The 27,767-nt window shown below is 39.2% G+C and overlaps 1 protein-coding gene across 2 annotated transcripts in view; it reads left to right on the plus strand.

Moving 5' to 3' along the window:
• The window catches only part of LOC122687096 (ATP-binding cassette sub-family C member 4-like), an 860,243-nt gene that overhangs the window by 818,674 nt on the left and 13,802 nt on the right, over positions 1 to 27,767 (plus strand). For both annotated transcript variants that reach the window (XM_043892534.1, XM_043892535.1), the window contains 4 exons: positions 2,664 to 2,819; positions 8,416 to 8,505; positions 20,919 to 21,091; positions 21,532 to 21,637. In XM_043892534.1, coding sequence (XP_043748469.1) covers positions 2,664 to 2,819; positions 8,416 to 8,505; positions 20,919 to 21,091; positions 21,532 to 21,637 — 525 coding nt within the window. The remainder of the gene's footprint in view (positions 1 to 2,663; positions 2,820 to 8,415; positions 8,506 to 20,918; positions 21,092 to 21,531; positions 21,638 to 27,767) is intronic.

The raw sequence follows: 27,767 nt of genomic DNA on the forward strand, positions 1-27,767 counted from the left end.
ACCTCAGATAAGCATATGATATCACTCGAATGGCAGAAAGCAAAGAGGAACTAAAGAGCCTCTTGATGAAGGTGAAAGAGGAGAGTGAAAAAGCTGTCTTAAAACTCAACTTGCAGAAAACTAAGATCACGGCATCTGGTTCCATCACTTCATGTCTAATAGATGGGCAAACAATGGAAACAGTGATAGACTATTTTCTTAGGCTCTGAAAGTCACTGTGAATGGTGACTGCAGCCATGAAATTAGAAGATGCTTGCTCCTTTGAAGAAAAGCTATGACAAACCTAGACATCATATTAAAAAGCAGAGATATTGCTTTGCCGACAAAGGTGCATATAGTCAAAGTTATGGTTTTTCCAGTAGTCATGTATGGATGTAAGGGTTGGGTCATAAAGAAGGCTGGGCACTGAAGAATTAGTACTTTTGAACTGGGGAGCTGGAGAAGACTCTTGAGAGTCCCTTGAACATCAAGATCAGACCACTCAATCCTAAAGGAAACCAGTCCTGAATATTCATTGGAAGAACTGATGCTGAAGCTCCAATACTTTGGCCACCTGACACGAAGAGACAACTCATTGGAAAAGACCCCGATGCTGGGAAAGACTGAAGGCAGGAGGAGAAGGGGATGACAGAGGATAAGATGGTTGGGTGGCATCACTGATTCAGTGGACATGAGTTTGAACAAACTCCAGGAGATAGTGAAGGACAGGGAAATCTGGCATGCTGCAGTCCATGGGCTTGCAAAGAGTTGGACACTACTAAACACTAACAAGGCATCTTATAGTCATTGTATTATCTTTATAAGATAATAAAACTAGCTGAAACCAGTTTTCTTATGTTTAATCTCTATAAAGATAAATTCTTTTTTGAAATGCCATGATTGATTTGACAGACTAAGATATGAAGCTGTCGAGGTTTTCAAATCAGAAAACATGAAAAGTTCTAAACATTCTGATTATATTGCTCAGAAAGATTTAATTGTTCTTTTTTTAAAGCCATGGGTTTTAAAACTTTACTGATTTAAAAATGATCCAAGAATATCTTACACTCTCATCAATTCCAGATTTTAAATAGAGATGAAATAATTTCTTGGAAAGCTTCCTTCGTGGATGATTGGAGCCAATCATTCCTTGGGCTTCCCTGGTGGCTCAGATGGTAAAGAATCTGCCTGCAAGGTGGGAGATATGGGTTCCATCCCTGGGTCAGGAATATCCCCTAGATAGGGAAATGGCAACCAACTGTAGCTTTCTAGCCTGGAGAATTCCATGGACAGAGGAGCCTGGCAGTCTACAGTCCATGGGGTCACAAAGAGTTGGACACGACTTATCATCTAATGCTTTCTTTCACTTAAAACTTCATTGGTAAAAAAGGCCAGTTTCTGCATATATATTTAAATGTGGTTTATTCCCCACCAGCATTTTACCTAGGAAAAGGAAATGACAACCCACTCCAGTATTCTTGCCTGGAGAATCCTATGGACAGAGGAGCCTGGCAGGCTACAGTCCACAGGTTGCAAGAGTCAGACACAACTTAGCGACTAAACCACCAACCACCAGCATTTTACCTACATTGTATTGATTCTTTAATCTTATTACTAGTGCATTTAATTTCTCTCTGCTTTGCTTTTAATTAATAGACTGGCACTTTACATGTGTTTTTCCAAGGTTCAATTTTAAGTATTAATGTATTAATAAAATGCCTTTTAAACTGCTCCGATGAAAGATCCCATGTAAATAGCAAATATTGTTTATGTTGTTGTTGGTCTCATTAAGCACATTTTGTCTACTGGCCTCTGTCTTTCAAGACTGAGACCTGCATTTTATATTTGAATATGTTTCCTTTCAAGATAAAATATAAATAAGATATTTAATATCAGGAAGTGATTTCATTTTTCTACTGAAGAATAATTCCTCTTAAATAAATAACATATCCCTGATGAAGTGAGTACTTGTTTGTGTATAATACTTCTGACTTGACTTCTTGATATCTCTGTAAAATTACCCATGTAATCCTCAAGGTCAAATAATACAGGGAGTAGCAATAAAACTAATTTAAAAGCTGACTTCTTATGGACCACTTAGGAAACTGCTGGTTTATCCCTGCAGGCAGATTCTTTTTTTTAAGTTATCTTCTTCCTTTATTTACGAATGTTAGTTACAAACACACACACACACACACACACACACACACACATGACATACACATACATGTCTCCCCCTTTAACATACCACATAATGGATACTATGTGATAATTATAGAAAACAAACAATTTTCTGCATATTAAGCATTTAATCAGGGAAATCTGAATAAAATTGCCTGACAATTTTAGAAGGCATGAAAGTCACTATAGTCTCTATTGTGTATTCTTGGGATGATGGTGGTCTCAATCAAGGATATTTGTGAATTTCTGTCATTTTTGGTTGCCACAATTTTGGGGGTTGAATCTGGTTCATGGGTACTGTTAATCATCCTACAATATACAGGACAGGCCCCCAACCCTCAATAACGAATTATTTATCCAAAATGTCAGTAGGGCCTTGCTTGAGAAACTCATAGACTATTCTTTACATATAATAGAACTTTTAAAATTCATCTTCAACAATCAGGGTTCTCCTGGGTTTTGTGCATCGTGTTAATTCTTCATCCCCCTGGGTCTCTTTACAGTATGGCATTGTGGGAAGAACAGGAGCTGGAAAAAGTTCCCTCATTGCTGCCCTTTTTAGATTGTCAGAACCTGAAGGTGACATTTGTATTGATGACATCTTGACAGTGCGTATTGGACTTCACGATTTAAGGAAGAAAATGTCAGTTGCACTTCAGGTATGCATAGCAGAGTGCTCTCACATGTTCTTTTCATAAGGTGTCTAAAGTTTAAGTGCTTTTAATTTGATTGGTCTTTTCAAGTTAAGTGAATGACTTGATCCTTTTTTTCCCAATAGAGCATATATTTAGCAGCGGGTATTCTCAACAGACACTTTCATCGGATACCAGATTTTGGGTTTTTTTGCTCATTTGTTAGTTTTGTGTGCATGTAATTTAATAACTTACTGAGATAGATTTCTGGACTCAGACTTCAGTTTCCACAGTGTTATCCATTGATAATCACATAATTCTGAGAACAGAAGGCTAAATGGTTTGATTAGCGCTGGAGAGGTTCCTATAGGGAAATATGAATTTTATTAATAAGTGTCTTACAAATGTAATTTTGCTGTGGGAATCGAGAATATCTTTTAAAAAGTGATTATTTCCTTGGAGAAGTTTCTGTGAAATAGTGGGGCTTTGAGAATTATAGGATATATAGATTCTTTAGAGAGACTTTGACAATTTAGCCATTAATGGTTAATTTTCACCAGGGAGGCAATACAGAATAGTGAGGAAGAGCAGGGGACTCAGAATTCTGACTCTATGTACCTTGGTTTTCTCTGTCTTACAAGGCAGATAATAGTATCACCCCCTCAATCTGTTGCGAGGACAAAATAAGCCAGTGAGTGTGAAGTGCTTCATGTAGACCCATATGTGCCTGCTGTGATGGTGGAGAGTTGAACTGGCCATCTCTTCCTGGGCTCTGATTCTGTTCTCTTTTCTTCTTCTTTGTAAAGTAGTATAACTTTCAGGAAGAGTTTTGGAGACTGGCTTATATGCATGGGTAGACACTCCTGTCATTCCTTGTGGTTCATTCACTCAACATAATTCTGTAATATTTACTGAGAAATTACTATCCTCCAGGTATATAGCCAAGGGCAACCTAGATCTTGTGTCCTCATCTATCATTCTGCCCTCTTCTTTGACAGACTTGTTGATTTAAAAAATAAAAAATTGAGTTTTTATTTAGATATTTAGTAATCATCTGCCCATCAAAGGAAGCTCAGAAAAATACCCTCTTGAGATGAGAAACAGAGAGGAGATGAGACAGAATGAGCCAGGCAAATGTGCTTCCTGGAATGTGGGTGTAATGTGTCTTGAAATACCTGTTTATCAGGAAGCATGTACAACATGGCACCCAAAGGAAGGTGAATGTAGACTTGGGTACAGCTGTTGCTACCTACCCATGACCTCGAAAATACCCGGAATTACTCTAGGTAATTTTAAAACCAAGATATTTTTTTCAGACTCTAGTGAAATGCTACCTCACACCCCTTAAGATGTCTGCTATCAAAGAAAAGGGAGAGAAAAAAAGAAAATGATAAGTGTTGGCAAGGATGTAGAGAAATTAGAATTCTTGTTCATTGCTGATAGGAATGTAAAATAGTGCAGCTACTATGGAAATCAACTTGCTGGTTGCTCTGAAAAGTTAGTGATGGAGTTATCATATGACCTAGCAATTCTACTTTAGAGTATAAACCCAGAAGAATAGGAAGAAAGTTCTTGAAAAGATACTGGAACATGCATGTTATAGCAGCATTATTCTCCACAGCCAAAAGGTGGAGGCACCCAAAGGTCCACTGAAGATGAATCAACAAAATGTGGTGCACATTCATACAGTAGAATATTACTCAGCCTTAAAAAAGAAGAAAATTCTGACACATGCTACAGTGCAGATGAACCTTGAGAAAATTAAGCTAAGTGAAATAAACCAGTCACAAAGGACAAATACCATATGATTCAACTACTAGGAGGTACCTAGAGTAGCAAATTCATGGATACAGGTCGTAGAATGGTGGGTGCCAGGAGTGGCCAGGTGAGGGGAGTTGTTGTTTAATGGGTACAGAGTTTCAGTTCTGCAAGATGAAAGGAGATCTGTGGCTGGTGGTGGTGATGGCTGTACAACAGTGTGAATGTATTTAACACTGCTGAACTGTGCACATAAAGTGGTTAATCTAGCAAATTCTATGTATATTTTACCACAATTAAAAAAATTTTTTTCAAAGATATCCCTTTCAGGAAAAATGGGAAGAACTTTTTAGCACATTCAGTCCCCATATTTAAAGATTTCCTCTGGCTATTAGATTTATGACTTATGGTTCCAGTAGAAAATAAATGGGCTTAAATTCCCAAGTTTTATGTTTCGATGGTACTCATCTCTGAAATGGCCATGTGAGATTCATTAGTAGAAATAAAGGACATTTCTGTAAAGTCCTTTCATATCCTTGGATGCAAAGCTTTAGAAACATGCCCTGCATTCTTTTTAATGCTTCTTAACAGGAAAAAGTTGTATGCTTGTGTACATAAAATAACTCTGTAAATAAATAACATTAGATGATTCTTGGCTCTGCCAATAATGTTTGGAAGCACATCTGAGCAAAAGCCTAAACATGCCTTGACATCAGCATGTTTTGGTTCTGTTCTGTTGGTTTCCATCCTTCCTTTGAGCATGTTCTAGGTACACACTCCAGAGAGCAAGCTTACAAAATAGTGCTAAACTTTGTATCCATGTAGATTCCACTTTATATACCTTTGTCTCCAAGGTACAGTGTTGGTTGATTAAAGAGAAAGAAATCTGGGGAGAACTTGCAATGTGTAAAGATTCCCAGGAAGCCATTCAGGAGGCAGACAGGGCTAGAATGTTTAAGAGTGTAGACCAAGTGTCAGTGTGACCACAGTTTATTCCTGCTCTGCTTCGTCGACTGTGGGGCCCTGATGATGTCACTCAGCTGCCAAGCTTCATCATCCTCATCCTTAAACCCAGTCTGGAAATCATTGCCCCACAGATTTGTGGTGAAGATGTAGCTTAGTGAGACAATGTTTGTGCCCATGTCTCATTCTTCGGAATGTTCAGTCATCAGGAACTGTTATTATTCTTAAGAATCAGGGCACTTCCCCTTTGGGTATTATTTCTATTTCAGTAAAAAGAGTAACACCTTCTGAAGTGACTTTACTGTTTAATTTCTGTTTATGTGTTCATGGTCCTTGGTGATTTTCTTTATATTTATCATTTAATAATAAAAACTAAATTGTTTACATAACTATGAATAGTAAAGCAAAGAAACAGAAAATAAAAACAAACAAAAAAAAATAGGAATTTTGGGGAAAAGCATGACAGAGAAATGTATCTAACATTTTCCACCAAGAGGAAGAAATCAGACTAAAATTTTTTTTTTTGTATTTTGATTTCTGGCTTTCCTCCCACCAGCTTCTTTCCTGACCATCACCTTGTACATACCGTTACTTTCCAATCCCCCGCCAAGGCCTCCAGGCTTTTTCTCAGCCCTCCCCACGCTCTTGACTATTTTCTTTCTCCCTTTGAGGACAGGGCCTACATCTCTCATTTCCATTCCTTTAGTGCTTGCTATAGTCCCTGACAAGTTACATGAGTATTAGTAATAATTCCTAACGTTTATGATGGAATCCTTAACACATTTTAGTTTCTTATCCCACCATTTCCTGCTTAATCCTCACAATTTGTCATTATCCTTATCTGACAGATTTAAAAACTGAGTCACTGGTAGATTATCCTATTGTATAGCAAAGAGTTTCTGCTTTATCTCCAAAGACTCCCATCGAAGCAGAGTAAAATCCAAAGCACTAGTCATATGACACTCTCCAGTCTCCACCTTGTCCACTTCTCAGTCATGCCCAGCTCTTTGTGACCTCATGGGCTGAAGCACCCCAGGATTCCCTGTCCGTCACCAACTCCCGGAGCTTGCTCAAACTCATGTCCATCGAGTCGGTGATGCCATTCAACCATCCCCTTCTCCTCCTGCCTTCAATCTTTCCCAGCATCAGGGTCTTTTCCAGTGAGTCAGCTCTTCGCATCAGATGGCCAAAGTATTGAAGCTTCAGCTTCAGTAACATTCCTTCCAGTGAATATTCAGGGTTGATTTCCTTTAGGATTGACTGGTTTGATCTTGCAGTCCAAGGGACTCTCAGGAATCTTCTCCAACACCACAGTTTAAAAGCATCAGTTCTTCAGCTGTGTTGTACTCATCAGATATTTTCCCCATTTTTCCTACTGTATATCATGGGCTGATATGTGTCAGGAGAAGATTCTCAAAATCTTATCCCTCCCCAACCAAGAGCCCTTTGTCTTTACAGTGTCTTCCTAGCTGCAGAGGTGGAGAAAGTCTGTTAATTTGGTTGCTTGAATTTACTTGTCTAAGTGCAAAAACTTACATAACTCTTCCTCCCAAATGAGTAGGAAGCAGTGATGCTTGTGTCTCCACACCCCATTGTAGAGAACTTAGGAAGCTGAGAGCAGACTCTGCAGAGGGGGAGCCCAGTGCTGTTTCTTTGAGTCGCCTCTCTTAGCTGAGCCAGGCCCACATGATCTTCCCTGGATCCCTGGTCCCTGTGATCCTGGAAGCAACAGGGAGCTTCCATGGTGGTCTCTCTTCCTCCCAGGCTCATCCCCGTCCCTGCTGACACTGCATGAACAGGTCAGAACTGGGGGAGATGTGATGGTAACAAGGACTTGGCAGGATTTGAATGTGGGGATTCTGAGCAGTTCTGGGCACTTGTGGAAGAGTCAGGTCTCCTCTTGTTCCCACACATGTGCATCCCCTTGTTCTGCCCCCTTCACTGAAAGGAGCTTATTGGGATCTTCACTGCTGCCTATATTCTTATGACCTGGCTTACTGAGCCTTGCAGAAGAAAATGTAAATAGCCTACATGAGCTTATGTACAGGATTCTCTCTTGAGGCCAAGAGGAGGCATATATTTCCAGAGTAATTTACTTGTGGCTCCTCCTGAAGCAGATGAATAGGAAGAACTATTTAAATTAAAGTACCATGACACAGGTCATGGTGGGTTTCAGGTCCTCCTGGCCTTGCACTTAATAATGAAGTTGTGTGAGACAGGTGATTCTGACACACAGGTAAGAGAATGTGGGGATCAGCTAATGCCAAAATCAGAGGTGATCTCTCCATGGACAGAGGTGCTGCAGACCCCGGGAACTGACGTTCCCCTTACACATGTGGGGATATTCATTTCACACATGTGGAGAGATTCCAGATCCTAGAAGACAGTCTGACCAATGGAGAAGATAGCCTCCTTTATTCTTCAGTGCTAATGTGTAAATATTTAATGGTTTGCTTTGAGGCACAAACCTCTACTAATCATGCTATTGGTATTTCCCAGTCACACCAGGATTGACAGTTAATTTATGTAGATCTTGATGTTAAGTTTCTCATGTAATTATTTCTTCAGTTTGTGTGTGTGTGTTTAAGCAGATATTTATTACCAGGGTGGCTTTTTGTTTTTTTTTAATAAAATCTTCATCTTCATTTTTTTCCTTAAGATGAAAAAAGCTTCTTCAATACTTTCTTCTGTTAGTGTTCAGTAGTCCAGAAGATATTTTGTAGCACACTTTGTACAATGGAAAATTATTTTAGAGATACTTTGTAAACATACATTTGCAACTTTATTATTAATATTTAATGAATTTATATGTTTTTGTATTTTAATTTTGATATTCTGTACACATTGGGAATAAAATGAAAAGAGGTTAAGGTAATAACATTCACTATTTTGGGGTATTTAGGAACCTGTTTTATTCACGGGAACAATGAGGAAAAATCTGGATCCCTTTAATGAGCGTACGGATAAGGAACTGTGGAATGCCTTAGAAGAGGTAATTTATTAATAGTAACTGTAATTAACTTGTTAGCATCAGTATCTGTGTGTTTACATTTAGAACATTGCAGATAATTAAGGGGAGTGTATCAGTTTCACTGACTTCAGTAACCCCCTAGGAAAACAATGATGACATGGGTGTGTTTAAAAATGTGCATATTGATGATGAAGAAAATCAACAATATAATGTGACATGTTTTCATTTTAGCTCTTTTCCTAGAACCCTGAACAAATAGACACATTATCTTGTCCTTAGCAGAGTACTCAATTAGGTGTTAAAACTGTGGGATCAAATTCTACTAGTGACCTAGTGAATTGATTACTCCATTACACTCCAATATTCATCTTATTCCTCTGGTCTTAGGAAACATCTACTAAGTGGAAACAATAGTAGTTTTTACTTATTAACTAAAAGATGTAAACAAGATCATACTAATAAAATGTAGACGTTTCATAGGAAAGTGTTTATAAAGGTTAATTATATAGTCAGAGTTGATGATTATTTATTGGCAATTATGTCATTCTAATGCCGTAGCATTAATACAGGTAACAGAACCCTGGAACATCTGCTCAGCTTTTACATGGGAAGGTTCATTTCTAGAGAATTTTCTGTTATGTGTGTCATGTTTTCCCTTGCTCCACTTCTTTGAATTTCCTCACCCTTGCATGAAAAAAATTTTGACTATTAAGTTGCTGTCAGTTTATATTTTAATGCAAACTATTTTGTGTATTTGCACTCCTTTTACAAATCAGTTCTACTGCTGGCAGAAACCCTAGACTTTTTTTTTAATTTATTTATTTTAATTGAAGGCTAATTACTTTACAATATTGTAGTGGTTTTGTCATGCATAGTCTTTTGCTTTTAAAAAGTAAGAATGAACATTCCTATACATTAACGATGAAAGATCAGAAAGAGAAGTTGAGAGAACAATCCCATTTACCATTGCAACAAAAAGAATAAAATACCTAGGAATAAACCTACCTAAGGAGACAAAAGACCTGTACTCATAAAACTACAAGATACTGACAAAAGAAATCAAAGATGATGCAAACCAGATGGAGGGATATACCATGTTCTTGGGTTGGAAGAAACAATATTGTGAAAATGACTATACTACCCAAAGAATCTACAGATTCAATACAATCCCTGACAAATTACCAATGGCATTTTTCATAGAATTAGAGCCAAAAATCTTACAGTTTTAATGGAAACACAAAAGACCCAAGTAACAAAAGCAGTCTTAAGAAAGAAAAACGAACCTGGAGAAATTAGGTTCCCTGACTTCAGAATATATTATTGAGTTGGCAAAAAAGCTTGTTACGTAAGATTTTATGGAAAAACTTCAACGAACTTTTTGGCCAGTTCACTACAGAGCTAGAGTAATCAAGATGGTATGGCACTGGCACAGAAATAGAAATACAGATCAATGGAGCAGGCCGGAGAGCCCAGAGGTGAACTCACAAACCCGTGATCAACTAATCTATGACAAAGGAGGCAAGAATATACAGTGGAGAAAAGGCGGTCTCTTCATGAAGTGGTGCTGGGAAAACTGGACAGCTATGTGTAAAAGAATAAAATTAGAACACTCCCTGATACCATATACAAAAATAAACTCAAAGTGGATTGGAAACCTAAATGTAAGACCAGATACTATAAGACTCTTAGAGGAGAACACAGGGAAAACACTCTACCTAAATAAGTACTAAATGTTTGATTGATCTCTTCATTTCAGAGCAGTGTGGCATGTTTTTTTAATCGTTTTTGTTGTTGTTGTTACACAGATCTGAGAGATTGATTGATCACATTGGTTTGAATTGGTGTGTTTGTCATTTAGTATCACCCTTCCAGGGAAGCTCTGAAATCTGTACTATACAGATGAACCTTGACTATGAGCAGGCAGATTTGGAGATATGACCATTTCCAGCCAGTAATTCTGGTTTCTGAAGGATGTCACCACTGAGTCTATACACCCATCTTGCTTTTTAGCAGCATGTGGATTTTGTTTTCTTAAATTGGGTCGATTGCTTCACCTTCTCCTGCCTGAAAAACAGTGCACCTCTGATTTCATTTAAGTTTGTGAGTCTTTTACAATGAAATTCTACAAGAGAAGAGGTGTGTAGAGCATTTAACCATTAAACACAAAGAACGATAGGATGATCCACTACTCTTGAATTCATAGGACAGATTTAATGGTGAAATTGGGACACATCTTAAAAAAATAACTGGAAGTACTGATAAATTATTTTTCTATTTGTTTCCCATTTTGAGGCCTTTTTTTCACAGATTCTCAGGTAGCATTACTCTAGAATTTTAGAACATATTGTTCCATGGACAGAGAGGCAATCTAAATCATAAAAATGCTGAAGTAGTAGATAATACTAAGATCTACTTCTATTTAAACTACATTTTGGACTTTCTATAAAAAGAAAGAAATGTGAGTTTACTTCACAAAGTCAAGTGTGTGGTTTCCATGTATTGCTTCTGGAATTAACGCTGTTAGCTTTGGTGATATCACTTAGAGAAATCATCCCATCGTTACGTTTCTCTAGGAATTGATTCCTTATGACTATTTTAAAAGAAAACTTACCAAATCATTCATTGAAAAACATACAAATGTGATAAAGAAATAATTCCTAGAGGATCTGGATAAAGGGGTGATTTATCACTCTAAGTTATTGTTGTTCAGTTGCTAAGTCATCTCTGACTCTTTGTGACCCCTTGGACTACAGCATGCCAGGCTTCCCTGTCCCTCACCATCTCTTGGAGTTTGCCCAAGTTCATGTCCATTGAATAGATGATGCCATCCAGCCATCTCATCCTCTGTCTCCCTCTTCTGCCTTCAACGTTTCCCAGCATCAGGGTCTTTTCCAATGAGTCAACTGTTTGCATCAGGTGGCCAAAATATTGGAGCTTCAGCTCCAGCATCAGTCCTTCCAGAGAATATTCAGGGTTGATTTCCTTTAAGATTGACTAGTTTGATCTCCTTGCTTTCCAAGGGACTCTCAATAGTGTTCTCCAGTACCACAGTTCAAAAGCATCGATTCTTCAGCACTCTTTTATCATCCAGCTCTCGCCTCTGTACATGACTACTGGGAAGACCAAAGGTTTGATTATACGGACCTTTGTCAGCGAAGTGATAGCTTTGCTCTTTAACACACTGTCTAGTTTTGTCATAGCTTTCCTGCCAAGAAGCAACCATCTTCTAATTTCAAGGCTACAGTTACCATCTGCACTGATTTTAGAGCCCAAGAAGAAGAAATCTGCCACTGCTTCTATCTTTTCCCCTTCTATTTGCCATGAAATAATGGGATTGGATGCCATGATCTTAGTTTTCTTAATGTTGCGCTTTAAGCCAGTTTGTTCACTCTCCTCCTTCACCCTCATCAATAGGTATCACTAAATCAATGAAGTCAGTTTTTAAGTGAACCAGAAACCCTAGTTATTAATTTGTAAATGATGCCTAACTTGATAGGTGAACCCAAACTCACAGAGTTAACCTGAGAATGAATAGGAGGGAACCACTATGTTTTCCTCCTTATGAACTTCAATTAAAAGGAAAAGATGGCTTAGAAATGTTTTTGAGGTCCTCTAGTTTCTTCCTTCTTCCTTGGCAGAAAGGGACATTCAGAAGGAAGACAGTCCCATGGATGCTGCCTGTCTCATTTTGGTTATTTTTCTACATATGCTGAAAATACATTTTTCATGTACTGAAAATTTGCCAACTTACTGTAAACTGATAAAAGTTCATCAGAAATTGGTGCTATTGCGGTGCTAGAAAGCACAGGCAGCTCCAAAAATACAACATGAGTAGTGCCTGAAGATGAGGCACTTTATCACTCAGAGGTTAAAAGGTCATAGTAGATAAAACTCTGGAAATGAATCAATGATGCGTCGTTTCTATTAAAAGCAAAAACAAAACACCTTACATACTGGGATTTGGAGTTAAGAGTAGAGTATGGGGGCTTCCCCAGTTGTTCAGTGATAAAGAGTCTGCCTGCAATGGAGGAGAAGTGGGGTTGATCCCTGAGTTGGGAAGATTCCCTGGAGGAGGAAATGGTAACCCACTCCAGTCTTCTTGCCTGGGAAATCCCATAGACAGAGGAACCTGGCGGGCTGCAATCCATAAGGTCTACAACTTAGCAACTAAGCAATAACAAAAATGTCCTGTCAAAACTGGGAAGAAATCATAGTTAAATGTCTGATGTTGATAGTGTCTCTGTTAGGACACAAATGTGTCTCATCACACAGGAAACCAAAATACAGAAACCTGGGCATCAGCAGCCTCTGCAGCAGGAAACATGTGGTTCAGTCCTTGCGGTGGCCACAGGTCACAAGTCCATTTCCCTGGGCTTTGTATTAGGTGAACTTCCTTCACTGCTGGCCCTGCTCTAGTAAAAGCTCTTCCCCATTTGTTGATTGCATTTCAGTGTCTCATTCTGACCCACACCAGATTTTCTTTTTGAAAAGTAAGAAAGTTCCACAAAATGTGGAAACCACCTGACAACTGTGTTCACCTCCTGAGGGGCGTCAGCACCTACTACATATAGTGCACACAGTGATGATAGAGACAGGGGCCTTATAAGTCCAGTTTATTACTTTTCAGTTTTGCTATATTCTATTATTTCCCCAAGCTCAAAAATAATCTGAGGTATTCTATACTGAGATGTATAGTTTTGAATAGTAATTATTTGTTCTATTTTCCTTAAATTATAACTTTTTCAGTGCTTTCCTTTGTTTAGTGTGATATGATGTCTTGGAGCCAGTCAATGGTTATAAGATTATATCCTTTTTACAGTTACACTTAATAAGAAAACAGTTTTAAATATAAATTATTTATCCATATGAATTTAGTTTCTAGTTTACAGAAACAGATATGTCACACAATTAGAGTCACTTATGCCTTCATTCATGTTGTTGCTGTTTGTCACGTCTGACTCTTCTGCAACCCCATGAACTACAGCCAGCCATGCATCACTGTCCATGGGATTTCTCAGTCAAGAATACTGGAATGGGTTGCAATTTCCTTAGCCAGGTGTTCTCACCCAGGATTGAACTGAAGTCTCCTGCTTGGCAGGTGGATTCTTTACCACTGAGGCACCAGGGAAGCCCAACCTCATCCAGCCAACAAATATCTACTGAGAGCTTGTCAGGCAGTGTTTCAGATTCTGGGGCTATCACAGTCATCAAGAGACAAAATGTCTATCCTTTTGGAGCTTAAATTCTCCTGGAGAAGTTGAAAAGCAAGCCAGTGCATATGTAATGAAATCTCAGTGCTGATACATGCAAAGGAGAAAAGTGAAGCAGAACATGAAGAGGGGTGAGCTGATAGCATTATTAATAATGGGCAATATCTATTGATCTATTACAAATTCTACAATATTAAATGAGTCATCATTTAATGTTCTTCACAATGTTAGGAGGTACACATCTTTATAATTATGATATTATAGTCTTACTTAGAGTTTAGGAAGCTAAGATAGAGTAGATTCAGGAACTTGCCCAGTTGGCACAGCCAGGCAAGACTTATGCCCATGCTGCCTGGCTTCAAGTCTCCAATTTATTTTTGTTTGGTTACAAAAATTTAGTCAACAAAAGAATCCAAAAGCAGCATTTGGATGCAATCTCAAAAATAACAGAATGATCTTGGCTCATTTCCAAGTGAAACTATTCAGTATCACAATAATCCAAGTCTATGCCCCAACCCCTAATGCCAAAAAAGCTGAAGTTGAACAGTTCGATGAAGACCTATAAGACCTTCTAGAACTAAAACCAAAAAAAGATGTCTTCTTCATCATAGAGGACTGAAATACAAAAGTAGGAAGCCAAGAGATACCTGGAGTAACAGGCAACTTTGGCCTTGGAGTACAAAATGAAGCAGGGCAAAGGCTAACAGAGTTTTTCCAAGAGAACATGCTGGTCATAGCAAACACCCTCTTCCAACAACACAAGAGATAACTCCACACGTGGGCGTCACCAGATGGTCAATACCAAAATCAGATTGATTATATTCTTTGCAGCCAAAGATGGAGAAAATCTATACTATCAGCAAAAACAAGACCAGGAGCTGACTATGGCTCAGATCATGAATTCAAGCTTAAATGGAAGAAAGTAGGGAAAACACAAGCAATTCCGATATGACCTAAAACAAATCCCTTACAAATTATACAGTGGAAGTGACAAGTAGATTCAAGGGATTAGTTCTGATAGACAGAGTGCCTAAAGATCTATGGACAGAGGTTTGTAACACTCTACAGGAGGTGGTGAACAAAACTATCCCCAAGAAAAAGAAATGCAACAAGGCAAAATGGTTGTCTGAGAAGGCCGTACAAATAGCTGAGAAAAGAAGAGAAGCAAAAGGCAAAGGAGTAAAGGAAAGATATACGCATCTCAATGCAGAGTTCCAAAGAATAGCACAGAGAGATAAGAAAGCCTTCCTAAGTGATCAGTGCAAAGAAATAGAGGAAACCAATAGAAAAGGAAAGACTAGAGATCTCCTCAAGAAAATTAGCAATACCAAGGGAACATTTCCTGCAGGGATGGGCATGATAAAAAGACAGAAACGGTATGGATGTAACAGAAGCAGAAGATATTAAGAAGAGGTGGCAAGAATACATGGAAGAACTATTTTTATAAAAGGTCTTAATGACCCAAATAGCCACAATGGTGTGATCACTCACTAAGAGACAGACGTCCTAGAGTGTGAAGTCAAGTGGGCCTTAGGAAGCATCATGATGAAGAAAGCTAGTGAAGGTGATGGAATTCCAACTGATCTATTGTGAATAGGTGAACACAGCTCCACTCATCAACAGAAAATTGGATTAAAGATTTACTGAGCATGGCCCTGCCCTTTGGAACAAGACCCAATTTCCCCCTCTCAGTCTCTCCCATGAGGAAGCTTCCATAAGCCTCTTATCCGTCTCCATGCAGACAGACTGAAAATCACAATCACAGAAAACTAACCAATCTAATCACACAGACCACACCCTTGTCTAACAATGAAACTATGAGCCATGCCCTTTAGGGCCACCCAAGACAGATGGGTCATGGTAGAGAGTTCTACAAAACGTGCTCCACTGGAGAAGGGAATGGCAAACCACTTCAGTATTCTTGCCTTGAGAACCCCATGAACAGTATGAAAAGGCAAAAAGATAGGACACTGAAAGATGAACTCCCCAGGTTGGTAGGGTGCCCAATAATCTACTGGAGATCAGTGGAGAAATAACTCCAGAAAGAATGAAGAGACAGAGCCAAAGCAAAAGTAACACACAGTTGTGGATGTGACTGGTGATAGAAGCAAGGTCTGATGCTGTAAAGAACAATATTGCATAGGAACCTGAAATGTTAGGTCCATGAATCAAAGCAAACTGGAAGTGGTCAAACATGAGATGGCAAGAGTGACCATCAACATTTTAGGAATTGGCGAACTAAAATGGATGGGAATGGGTGAATTTAACTCAGATGACCATTATATCTACTACTGTGGGCAAGAATCCCTTCAAAGAAACATAGTAGCCATCATAGTCAACAAAAGAGCAGTCTAGGATGTAATCTCAAAAATGACAGAATGATCTCTGTTCATTTCCAAGGCAAGTAATTCAATATTATGATGATCCAAGTCTATGCCCTGACCAGTAACACTGAAAAAAGCTGAAGTTGAATGATTCTATGAAGACGTACAAGAACTTCTAGAACTAACACCTAAAAAAGATGTCCTTTTCATTATAGGGGACTGGAATGCAAAAATAGGAAGTCAAGAAACACCTGGAGCAACAGGCAAATTTGGCCTTGGAGGACAGAATGAAGCAGGGCAAAGGCTAATAGAGTTCTGCCAAGAGAACGCACTGGTCATAGCAAACACCCTCTTCCAACAACACAAGATAAGGTCTACACATGGACATCGCCAGATGGTCAACAGTGAAATCAAATTGATTATATACTTAGCAGCCAAAGATGGAGAAGCTCTAAACAGTCAGGAAAAAGAAGACTGGAAGCTGACTGTAGCTGAGATCATGAACTGCTTATTGCCAAATTCAGACTTAAATTGAAGAAAGTAGGAGATTTTCCCAACACGGGGATCAAACTGGTGTCTCTTGTGTCTTCTGCATTGGCAGGGGGACTCTTTACCACTGCACCACCTGAGAAGCCCATATATGTGTGTAATATGACTAAACAGCTTTACTGTATACTTCAAACTAATACAATATTATAAATCAACTATAAAAAAAAAAAAAAAAGAAAGAAAGTAGGGAAAACCACTAGACCATTCAGGTATGACCTAAATCAAATCCCCTATGATTATACAGTAGAAGTGAGAAATAGATTTAAGGGACTAGATCTGATAGAGTACCTGATAAACTATTGGCAGAGGTTCATGACATTGTACGACAGGGATCAGGACCATCCCCAAGAAAAAGAAATGCAAAAAAGCAAAATGGCTGTCTGAGGAGGCCTTACATATAGCTGTGAAAAGAAGAGAAGTAAAAAGCAAAGGAGAAAAGGAAAGATATACCCATGTGAATTCAGAGTTCCAAAGAAGAGCAAGGAGAGATAAGAAAGCCTTCCTCAGCAATCAGTGCAAAGAAATAGAGGAAAACAATAGAATGGGAAAGACTAGAGATCTCTTCAAGAAAATTAGAGATATCAAGGGAACATTTCATGCAAAGATGCGCTCAATAAAGGACAGGAATAGTATGGACCTAACAGAAGCAGAAGATATTAAGAAGAGATGACAAGAACACACAGAAGAACTGTACAAAAAAGTTCTTCATGACCCAGATAATCACGATAGTGTGATAACTCACCTAGAGCCAGACATCCTGGAATGTGAAGTCAAATGGGCCTTAGGAAGCATCACTATGAACAAAGCTAGTGGAGGTGATGGAATTCCAGATGAGATATTTCAAATCATAAAAGATGATTCTGTGAAAGTATTGCACTGACTATGCCAGCAAATTTGGAAAACTCAGCAGTGGCCACAGGACTGGAAAAGGTCAGTTTTCATTTCAGTCTCAAAGAAAGGCAATGCCCAAGAATGCTCAAACTCTGCACAATTGCACTCATCTCACACACTAGTAAAGTAATGCTCAAAATTCTCCAAGCAAGGCTTCAACAATACGTGAACCGTAAACTTCCAGATGTTCAAGCTAGTTTTAGAAAAGGCAGAGGAACCAGAGATCAAATTGCCAACATCTGCTGGATCATCAAAAAGCAAGAGAGTTCCAGAAAAACATCTATTTCTACTTTATGACTCTGCCAAAGCCTTTGACTGTGTGGATCACAATAAACTGTGGAAAATTCTGAAAGATATGGGAATACAACACCACCTGATCTGCCTCTTGAGAAATCTGTATGCAGGTAAGGAAGCAACAGTTAGAATTGGACATGGAACAAGAGACTGGTTCCAAATAGGAAAAGTAGTACATCAAGGCTGCATATTGTCACCTTGCTTATTTAACTTCTATGCAGAGTACATCATGAGAAATGCTGGACTGGATGAAGCACAAGCTGGGATCAAGATTTCCAGGAGAAATATCAATAACCTCAGTTATGCAGGTGACACCACCATTACGGCAGAAAGTGAAGAAGAACTAAAGAGCCTCTTGATGAAAGTGAAACAGGAGAGCAATAAAGTTAGCTTAAAGCTCAACATTCAGAAAACTAAGAGCATGGCATCCAGTCCCATCACTTCATGACAAATAGATGGGGAAACAGTGGAAACAGTGGCAGACTTTATTTTGGGGGGCTCCAAAATCACTGCAGATGGTGACTTCAGCCATGAAATTAAAAGATGCTTACTCCTTGGAAGGAAAGTTATGACCAACCTAGACAGCATATTAAAAAGCAGAGACATTATTTTGCCAACAACGGTCCATCTGGTCAAGCCTATTGTTTTTCCCGTAGTCACGTATGGATGTGAGATTTGGACTATAAAGAAAGCTGAGCACCGAAGAATTGATGCTTTTGAACTGTGCTTTTGGAGAAGACTCTTGTGAGTGCCTTGGACTGCAAGGAGATCCAACCCATCCATCCTAAAGGAACTCAGTCCTGGGTGTTCATTGGAAGGACTGATGTTGAAGCTGAAATTTCAGTACTTTGGCCACCTGATGCAAAGAACTGACTCATTTGAAAAGACCCTGATGCTGGGAAGGATTGAAGATGGGAGGAGAAGGGGTCAACAAAGGATGACATGGTTGGCTGGCCTCACAGACTCAATGAACATGAGTTTGAGTGAACTCTGAGAGTTGGTGATGGACAGGGAGGCTTGCTGTGCTGTGGTCCATGGAGTTGCAAAGAGTTGGACACGACTGCGCGACTGAACAGAACTGAACTGATTTCAAATCCTAAAAGATAATGCTGTTCAAGTGCTGCACTCAATATGCCAGCAAATTTGGAAGACTCAGCAGTGGCCACAGGAATGGAAAAGGTCAGTCTTCATTCCATTCCTATAGAAGGGCAGTGCCAAAGAATGTTCAAATTACCACACAATTGCACTCGTTTCCCATGCTAGCAAGGTAATGCTCAAAATCCTTCATGCTAGGCTTCAGCAGTACATGAACCAAGAACTTCGAAATGTGCAAACTGGATTTAGAAAAGCCAGAGAAACTGGAGATCAGATTGCCAACATCTATTGGATCATCAAAAAAGCAAGAGAATTTAAGAAAAACATCTGCTTTATTGACTACACTGTACCCTTTGACTGTGTGGATCACAACAAACTGTGGAAAATTCTGAAAGAGATAGGAATACCAGAGCACCTTACTTGCCTCCTGCGAAACCTGTATGCAGGTCAAGCAGCAACAGTTAGAACCACACAGAGAACAACTGGTTCCAAGCCACAATTTAGACTGGTTCCAAATTGGGAAAGGAGTACGTCAAGGTTATATGTTGTCACCTTGCTTATTTGACTTACATGCAGAGTACATCATGCGAAATGCCGGACTGGATGAAGCTGGCATCAAGATTGCTGAGAGAAATATCAGTGACATCAGATACGCACCTGACACCACCCTAATGGTAGAAAGAGAAGAGGAACTGAAGAGCTTCTTGATAAAAGTGAGAGAGGAGTGTGAAAAAGCTGGCTTAAAACTCAACATTCAAGAAACTAAGATCATGGCATCCTGTCTCATCACTTAATTGCAATATATGGGGAAATAGTGGAAACAATGACAGACTTTATTTCCAAAATCACTGCAGATGGTGACTGCAGTCGTGAAATTAAAAGACGCTTGCTCCTAGGAAGAGGAGTTATAACAAACCTGTACAGAATATTAAAAAGCAGAGACATCACTTTGCTGACAATGTCCACATAGTCAAACCTATGGTTTTCCCAGTAGTCATGTACCAGTGTGAAAGTTGGACCATAAATAAGGCTGAGAGCTGAAGAACTGATGCTTTTGAACTGTGGATCTGGAGAAGACTGTTGTGAGTCCCTTGGACCACAAGGAGATAAAACCAGTCAAAACTAAAGGAAATCAACCCTGAATTTTCTTTGGAAGGACTGATGATGAAGCTGAAGCTCCAACACTTTGGCCACCTGATGTGAAGAGACGACTCATTGGAAAAGACCCCGATGCTGGAAAAGATGGAAGACAGGTTGAGAAGGGTACAAAAGAGGACAAGATGGTTGGATGGCATCACTGACTTAATGGACATGAGTTTGAGCAAACTCCAAGAAATAGTGAAGGACAAGGAACCCTGGTGTGCTGCTGTCCATGAGTTGCAAAGTGTTGGCATGACTCAGCGACTGAACAACAACAACCTATATCCATATGCTGGGGAAAATAAAATGTGTTTTATTTTCATGCATTTTCATTCACTACAATGCATTTATGACACTGAATAAAATGCATTTCATTGGTCCACTATTTATAGGATTAAACTTGGAAAAGAACCATCATTAGAATGGGCTCCAGGATTCCTAAGGGGCAGTTTGCCATTGTTTGAAACTTGAATATATTAAACTTTAGAAAATAGTAAAGGGCCAATAAGACTGTATCTTCAGAGAACCAGATTTTCTGTAAAATTTTTCAAAGTTTCTCTAGTGTACCAACTCCTATGCAAAATGTACTTTGGGAAACTTGACCCAACCATAAAGATCCTTTTAACTTTTCTGTTTAAATCACATTGGGAGAAATAGCTTCACTTTTTGAGAGACTTCCTTAACTAACCCCTAGGTGGGGTTTCTGGTGGATGTCCTGTGGTGGGAATGGGGGACACTGAGATCTTGCTGTCCTGAGTTGACTCCACCATCTTTCTCAGTGAACACTCATTGGAAGGAGCTCTCCCCATCACCTGGCTGTACATGTAAGATACATAAGAAGTCCTGAGGATGTCAAAGCTCTAATGTCTAAGAGGCTGTCTACTTCAGGAACAGTTTGCATAGAAAAATGTCATTCTTTCTGTATCCACAGGTACAACTCAAAGAATCCATCGAAGGTCTTCCTGCTAAGATGAATACTGAATTAGCAGAATCTGGATTGAACTTGAGTGTCGGTCAGAAACAACTGGTGTGCCTTGCCAGGGCTATTCTCAGGAAAAATCAGATATTGATTATTGACAAAGCCACATCATACGTGGATCCAAGGTATGGAGCGGAGCCCCAGGAAATCTTGAACTGACTTGTAAATGTGGTAAATGGAAAACATTTAGTGAATCTTTGAAATGTTTCTAAGTGCTCACTTGGCCTCATGGATATCTGTTGATAATATTAATTCCAGAAAACAAAGAATAAAACCAAGACATGTTATATGGTGTCAATGTTGTTATGAGGCATCCTAAGAGAGCTGAATTCCTAAATCCAGCTCCTGATAGTTTCAAGCAATGTTGAGGGAAGACTAATTTTCCATCATTTTATGAAAAATAGTAAATTTCTGAGTAGAATTTTTATACTTAGTTTTTAGGAACAAAACTATATGTTAAAGTATTGATTTTTAAAAACATTGTAAAAATATCATAGGATATTTTTAAGTCTTAAGTCTGCTTTTCCTTTCTTTACTGAACCTAAATCAACTTCTTTGTTTCTAGAACTGATGAGTTAATACAGAAAAAAATTCGTAAGAGATTTGCCAAGTGCACTGTGCTGACCATTGCACACAGGTTGAGCACCATTATTGACTGTGAATGGATAATGGTAAGACCCTCACCATTTTAGCTGTTTCCATTTATGTTCAATTTTCAATGTATCCTTCCTTGTAAAATTTGATAGGAACCTCCATTAATGTTTCTCTTAGTTTCTTGTCTCATTCCTGAAAATTACTCAAGTACTTACCTATACTTTTAGAATGTACTATTAAATAATATATCCAATAATCTTATATTTTCATATTAAAAGTTTATTTGAATTGTCATTTCTTTATGATGGCTGACTGTTAAAGTATTCTAAATCCAAGTATAGCTCCATATTTTAGTGGGGTAGAATACAGTCATTTTCACTGTGTCATAGTTGTTTCAGCATTTTTAGATTCCCTTATCAAAAAAATAGACTCTAATTTAGACTGCCAGGAGGTTGATAGCTAGAGTTGTAGAATTTCTCAGGAGTCCATGAGAAGAAAAGGCCTAGTGAGAAAAACAGTATTTTTTAACTGAAAGGATGTAATATAAGAAATGTATTACATAGGGATTAGAGGGCTAGAAAAAAGAAACAGTGGGGTAATGATTTTAGAAAGCAGCTAACATATCCACAGACAGATCTCCAGACCTGAAAACGTGGAAGAGAGGCCCTAAAGAATTGATGCTCAGACCTCCAAGGAGAGGTCACTGTCCGGTTGTGAGGGGTCAGCATGGGGCTGGTTCTCCATGTGCTAATAGCTGGGCCCTGGAGTCAGGTCCCAGTGCTGAGGTGATGCTAGTAGCAGAATCAGGTAGAACATTAGCTGTGTTTCCCACCTTCAGTCTCCCTCTAGTGCCCCCTACTGGCAGGACCTAACAAAGGCCACCTGGCAAAAGAGTCTGAACTCAAGTGACTGGCAGAGATTCCAGCTTCTGCATCACAGATGCCAGTTTGGAAAGAAAGGCAAATCAGGGATGAGAGACTAAATAAACAACCCCCAAGTTTCTTACACAATAGCTCTGTTCTGCACACACGGCAGGCTCCAGGCTTTGATCTCTGGTTATCTGTCTAGTATCTTCCTTTCAGGTTTGGTTGGGTCTTCCTTAGTAATTTAATATTTCCTTCCTTAACTTTATTTCCTTCCTCCATCTATTCCTTTTCTCTCTCTCTTTCATTTTATCTCTTTCCTTGTCCTTTCCCTCTGTTGCTTGCTCAGTTTCAATAAATGAGAAATGGGATGTGGCTTTATAACATAAGAAAACCATTCCTCAAAGGGAAAACTTTGGCAGCAAATAATCTCAAGGAATGCAAGATACTTTAAGGTATTTTGATGGTCCATACAAAACAGGAAATAGTCACTAATGAGTGGTCAGTAATACCCACATATTTCCTTATGTCTAAGGATAATAGTACCATCTCTTTTGACTTCTTGGGCAGCTTCTGGAATATCACCTCCTGTCCTACTTCACATGCATTGTCGTGTGGGATCATCAGTGGGGCACTGAGTAGATACCAGGCTGTCAGCACTGAGGCAGTGCCTGTAGCCTCACTCCCCAAGCTGGGCGTGCACAAGAGTGAGCTCTGGGGAGGCAGACGACAGGAGTGGGGCATCCCCAACCAAAGGGACGCTCTAGGCTCTAAGCAGTGTGTCTGGCTACCTGGACTAGACATCACAGTAGGAAGCAGGCTCTACCTGCAGACTTTCATGAGAGATGGGGTGGCATCCAAGATTGCCTAACAGTGACTCTTCATTTCTAGAAATATTTTGTGTCAGGCATCCTTACTCCTTCATTTTGTGTTCTTGAATGTTAATTGGAAAAGTAGCCTTTTATTTCTATTTTTTACCTGTCACTTTATTGGTCTTACCTCCCAACATTGTATTTCAAAGACTGTCCCCCAGTGCACCATTTTTCCATAACAAATAAATGATGCTGTGAAATGTACCTGTTTCAAGCCCTTTGTCAGGCTTTAGACATAGCAGCAGAAAGATGGCTTGATCTCCAGCTCAATTAAGGCTCTGTTCAATTAAATTCTTTGTTCCTAAATGTACAGTGAATATTTATTTTTGGTTTTTGGTATTGCAGCATTAATGACATTCATGGTAGCAGATAATTTTTATTATCTAATTCTTAAAAATACTGTCAGCTTGAAATGTGTGGTTGGTTAGGGAAACTGAAGAAAGACAGAATTTGGAGGCTATGTCAGTTGATCAGTCCTAAAGAGTTATCACTCAGCACCTGATCTGCAGATGTGAACATCTATCCCCTCTGAACCAGTCAGCTTTCCTGATATTATCAAAATACATTCATTTTTTAAAATGCTTTACTTACTGGTTTGTTGTTCAGTCGCTCAGTCATGTCCAACTCTTTGCAACCCCATGGACTGCAGCATGCCAGGCTTCCCTGTCTTTCACTATCTCCCAGAGCTCACCCAAACTCATGTCCATTGAGTTGGTGACCCCATCCAACCATCCCACCTTCTGTCATCCCCTTCTCCTGCCCCCAATCTTTCCCATCATCAGGGTCTTTTCCAGTGAGTTGGCTCTTCACATCAGGTGGCCAAATTATTGGGGCTTCAGCTGCAGCATCAGTCCTTCCAGTGAATATGCAGGGTTGATTTCTTTTGGGATTGACTGGTTTGATCTGCAGTCCAGGGAACTCTTAAGAGTCTTCTCCAGCACCACAGTTCAAAATCATCAATTCTTCGACTGGCACCCAGTCTTCTTTATGGCCCAACTCTCATATCCATACATGACTTCTGGAAAAACCATAGCTTTGACTATATGGGTGTTTGTCAGCAAAGCAATGTCTCTACTTTTTAATACACTGTCTAGGTTTGTCATAACTTTTCTTCCAAGGAGCAAGCATCTTTTACTTACCAATATCTCCTTGTAAGGAGGTTATAAATTTCTATAACCTCAAATTTTTCTCTCTTGGTCAATGTCTGTGAACAAATCTTTAAAGTAGTTTATGAGCAGTGCACAGCCCGTCCCTCCCCAACTTTGTAGTTTTGTCCCACTCTGCTCTCCCGCCTTCCTTTACAGCTAAAATCACACTGATGGTCTTTCAGTTCTCCAGATTCAATCTTCACTCTCTTAGAATGTGCCCTCTCTAGACTGTTGGCTTAGTCTAAGGTGCCTGCAGTGGAAATGGTGAGATGGTGGGACTTGGGGAAGATAAGGAAGTGGAGCCAAGTGGACTGTGTGATGGATTGAACATGGGGTCTGAGGGCAGAGAGAGAGGTTGACACTGGTTTCTGGGTGCAGAGACTGAGCATCTGAGTGAATGGGGAAGATGGAGGGAGAAGGGAAATGCAAAGGTTCTATTCGGAGCCTGTCACCTTTGTGATGAATGACCTTGTTTCCAGGAAAGGATCTTACCCGTCACTGTGGAGCTGCTCTTCCCACTCCTCCCATCCAAGTACTAACCAGGCCCGACCCTGCTTAGCTTCCGAGATCAGACGAGATCGGGCGCGTTCAGGGTGGTATGGCCGTAGACCGCTCTTCCCACTCCTGTGTTGGGAGACCTTCAGTTTAAGATTCCCTGGTTGAGGTCATCAGTGATGTCATGGGGAGGTCCCACCAAGAGATGTAAGCTTGGCCCTGTGTTTACATCTCAGTCTGAGTTGATTGTGGTTGCTGACTTCTCTGATAGGAATAAAAGGATTAGACCTCAGGGCACCAAGAGACAGGCATCCTCCAGCTTCAGGGTTGGGGATTGTCCTCTGTGCTCCATTCACCCCAGGTGTAAAGCTTGTATGTTATTCTAGAGCTTCTAATTACCAGTTGGCTTTCAATGTAGCAAAAACATCACAAATAATGTTCTTTCCCAAACCTTCAATTTTTGAGGCAATCTTATTTTTATTGCTTGTTTTAGAACTATAGACATACCTTATTTTATTGTGCTTCCCAGATACTGCGTTTTTTACAAATTGGGAGCTTGTCATAAACCTGCATCGAGCTAGTCTATAGGCACCATTTTTCCATCAGCATCTGCTTATTCCATGTCTCTGTCACCTTTTGGTAATTCTCACAATATATCAATCATTTTCACTATCGTTGCAGTTACTTTGGTGATCTGTAACATCAATGATCTTTTATATTACTACTATGACTTACTGAAGTCTCTGATGATGGTTAATGTTTTTTAGCAGTACCTTATATTTTAAGTTAAGGTCTGTACATTGTTTTTTTTCAGATATAATGCTATTGTACATATGCTTGGGTATAGTATAATGTAAACATAACTTCTATATGCCCTGGAAAACCAGAAAATTCACATGACTCACTTTACTGCAATATTCACTATATTCTGGTTTTCTGAAACTGAACCCACAATAGCACTGAGGGATGCCTATACTAGTTCCTTTCTGGAAAGCAAGTGATTGTCTGTTCTGAAAGCTTTAAGGACATAAAGACAAGTCAATCTGCTGCAAAGCCTGATGCTTCACAGGGTGGGCTGCCAGCCTGGGGGAGGGGCTGGGGAAGTGACAGATGCAGACAAAGGGCATAACCAACAGTGCTGTCACTGTAAAGTCCTGTCACTGCAAGTGTTAAGGTGTAATAATTACATGCTGTTGCACTGATGAATACTTCTGCACAAAATTAGATGGATATTTTCTTTTAATCTGGTTTTTAAAATGAAGAGCCTAACTCATAAAAATATATTTTTGTTACAAAAAGGCAATAAATGTGCAAGGTAAAAACAGGAAAAATTTTAAAAATCTCATAAAGGGAAGATTACAAAATATGCACCACCAGAAAGTAACAGTTGTATAGTACTATAATATTATTTGGGTAAAATTAGAACTATTAATAGTTTAATAGTTAGTCTTATGCAAAACAGAGTATTTCATCAGCAGAACTTTTATAGCAACAATATATTCTTAAAATCCCCCATGTCATTAATTAATTTTCTATAGCATGATTTTAATAGCTGTCTAAAATTTCCTCTTAGAGTATAATTAATCTGAAACTTTGACATAATATGGGCTTCCCTGGCAACTCAGACTGTTAAGAATCTGCCTGCAATGCAGGAGACCCAGGTTTGATCCCTGGATCAGGAAGATCCCCTGCAGAAGGGAAGAGCTACCCACTCTAGTATTCTTGCCTGGAGAATTCCATGGACAGAGGAACCTAGCAAGCTATAGTCCATGGGGTCGCAAAGAGTTGGACATGACTGAGCAACTAACACTTTCACTTTAGAGATTATATATTTTTTAAATTGTCACTTTTACTCAAAAATCTTCAAATGATTAGATGGATATGGTTTTGCTTAGTGTAAGTAAACAAGAGAAAAGGCTTGTTGGGAAACAACTGTGACCCAATGAATAGCTTTGTGTATGTGTTGGCTCTCTGAAGGGATTTACCCAGTTTTGGTTAGTTAAACCATTTCAGAATTTTATTTTACAAAGAAATTCTCTTAATGTTAAGTATCTTAAAGATGTCATAACAGCATCTAAGTTATGATTAAGCATAAAAGTCATAACAGCAACTAAGTTAATCGTCCTCATTTGCTCCAAAATAGTGGAGCAAGACAGACAAATTAGAAATCCTTTTTCTCCTAAGACTCACTACTGTCTCTACATTAGATGATTCTTCCTACAGATTTTAGGATTAGCTGGGTGCTTGTGACCTGCTTTCTCTGCAGCCAATAGCACAGCTGTTGCCTCCAGTTCCTGCACACTGCAGTCTTCATATCACCTGAATTCTCCCTAGAAGCATGAACAAAGAAGCATGTGACAGTCTGCACTTGCATTAACAGTATTGTTGTCCGTGATCAACATTTTCATTGTCTGCAGCTAGAGAATTCTTTGGAAACAAATGATGAAGAACCAAAACCACGGACAGGAAACTCAGATTCCACCTCTTTTGTTTATAGTCAGTCTTATGTTTTTTTTTTTTTTTTTAATGTTTCTTCCTCAACACAAACCTCTTCTTAGTAGAATTTTTCCCAGAGAAAGCAAAACCAGAAACTGTTCTAATATCCCCACCTGGAAAGCACAAAACAGCTCGTACCTAACTAGAGTTTTACTTAAATTCTGTTTTTCACCTTCCTGGAACCTTTCTTTCAGAAGCCTACATGGCTGCAATTAGAATATTTCAGAAGTGGAAACTCCTTCAAAAACTCCAAAAGATTTCATTCAAGTTTTCAAAGGAAAACAACTAATATGGAAGCAGAAAGCACAGTTGGGGAGATGAGATATTTTAAGA

The sequence above is a fragment of the Cervus elaphus genome, chromosome 30 (genome assembly GCF_910594005.1).
Source record: "Cervus elaphus chromosome 30, mCerEla1.1, whole genome shotgun sequence".
NCBI classification, from domain to species: domain Eukaryota; kingdom Metazoa; phylum Chordata; class Mammalia; order Artiodactyla; family Cervidae; genus Cervus; species Cervus elaphus.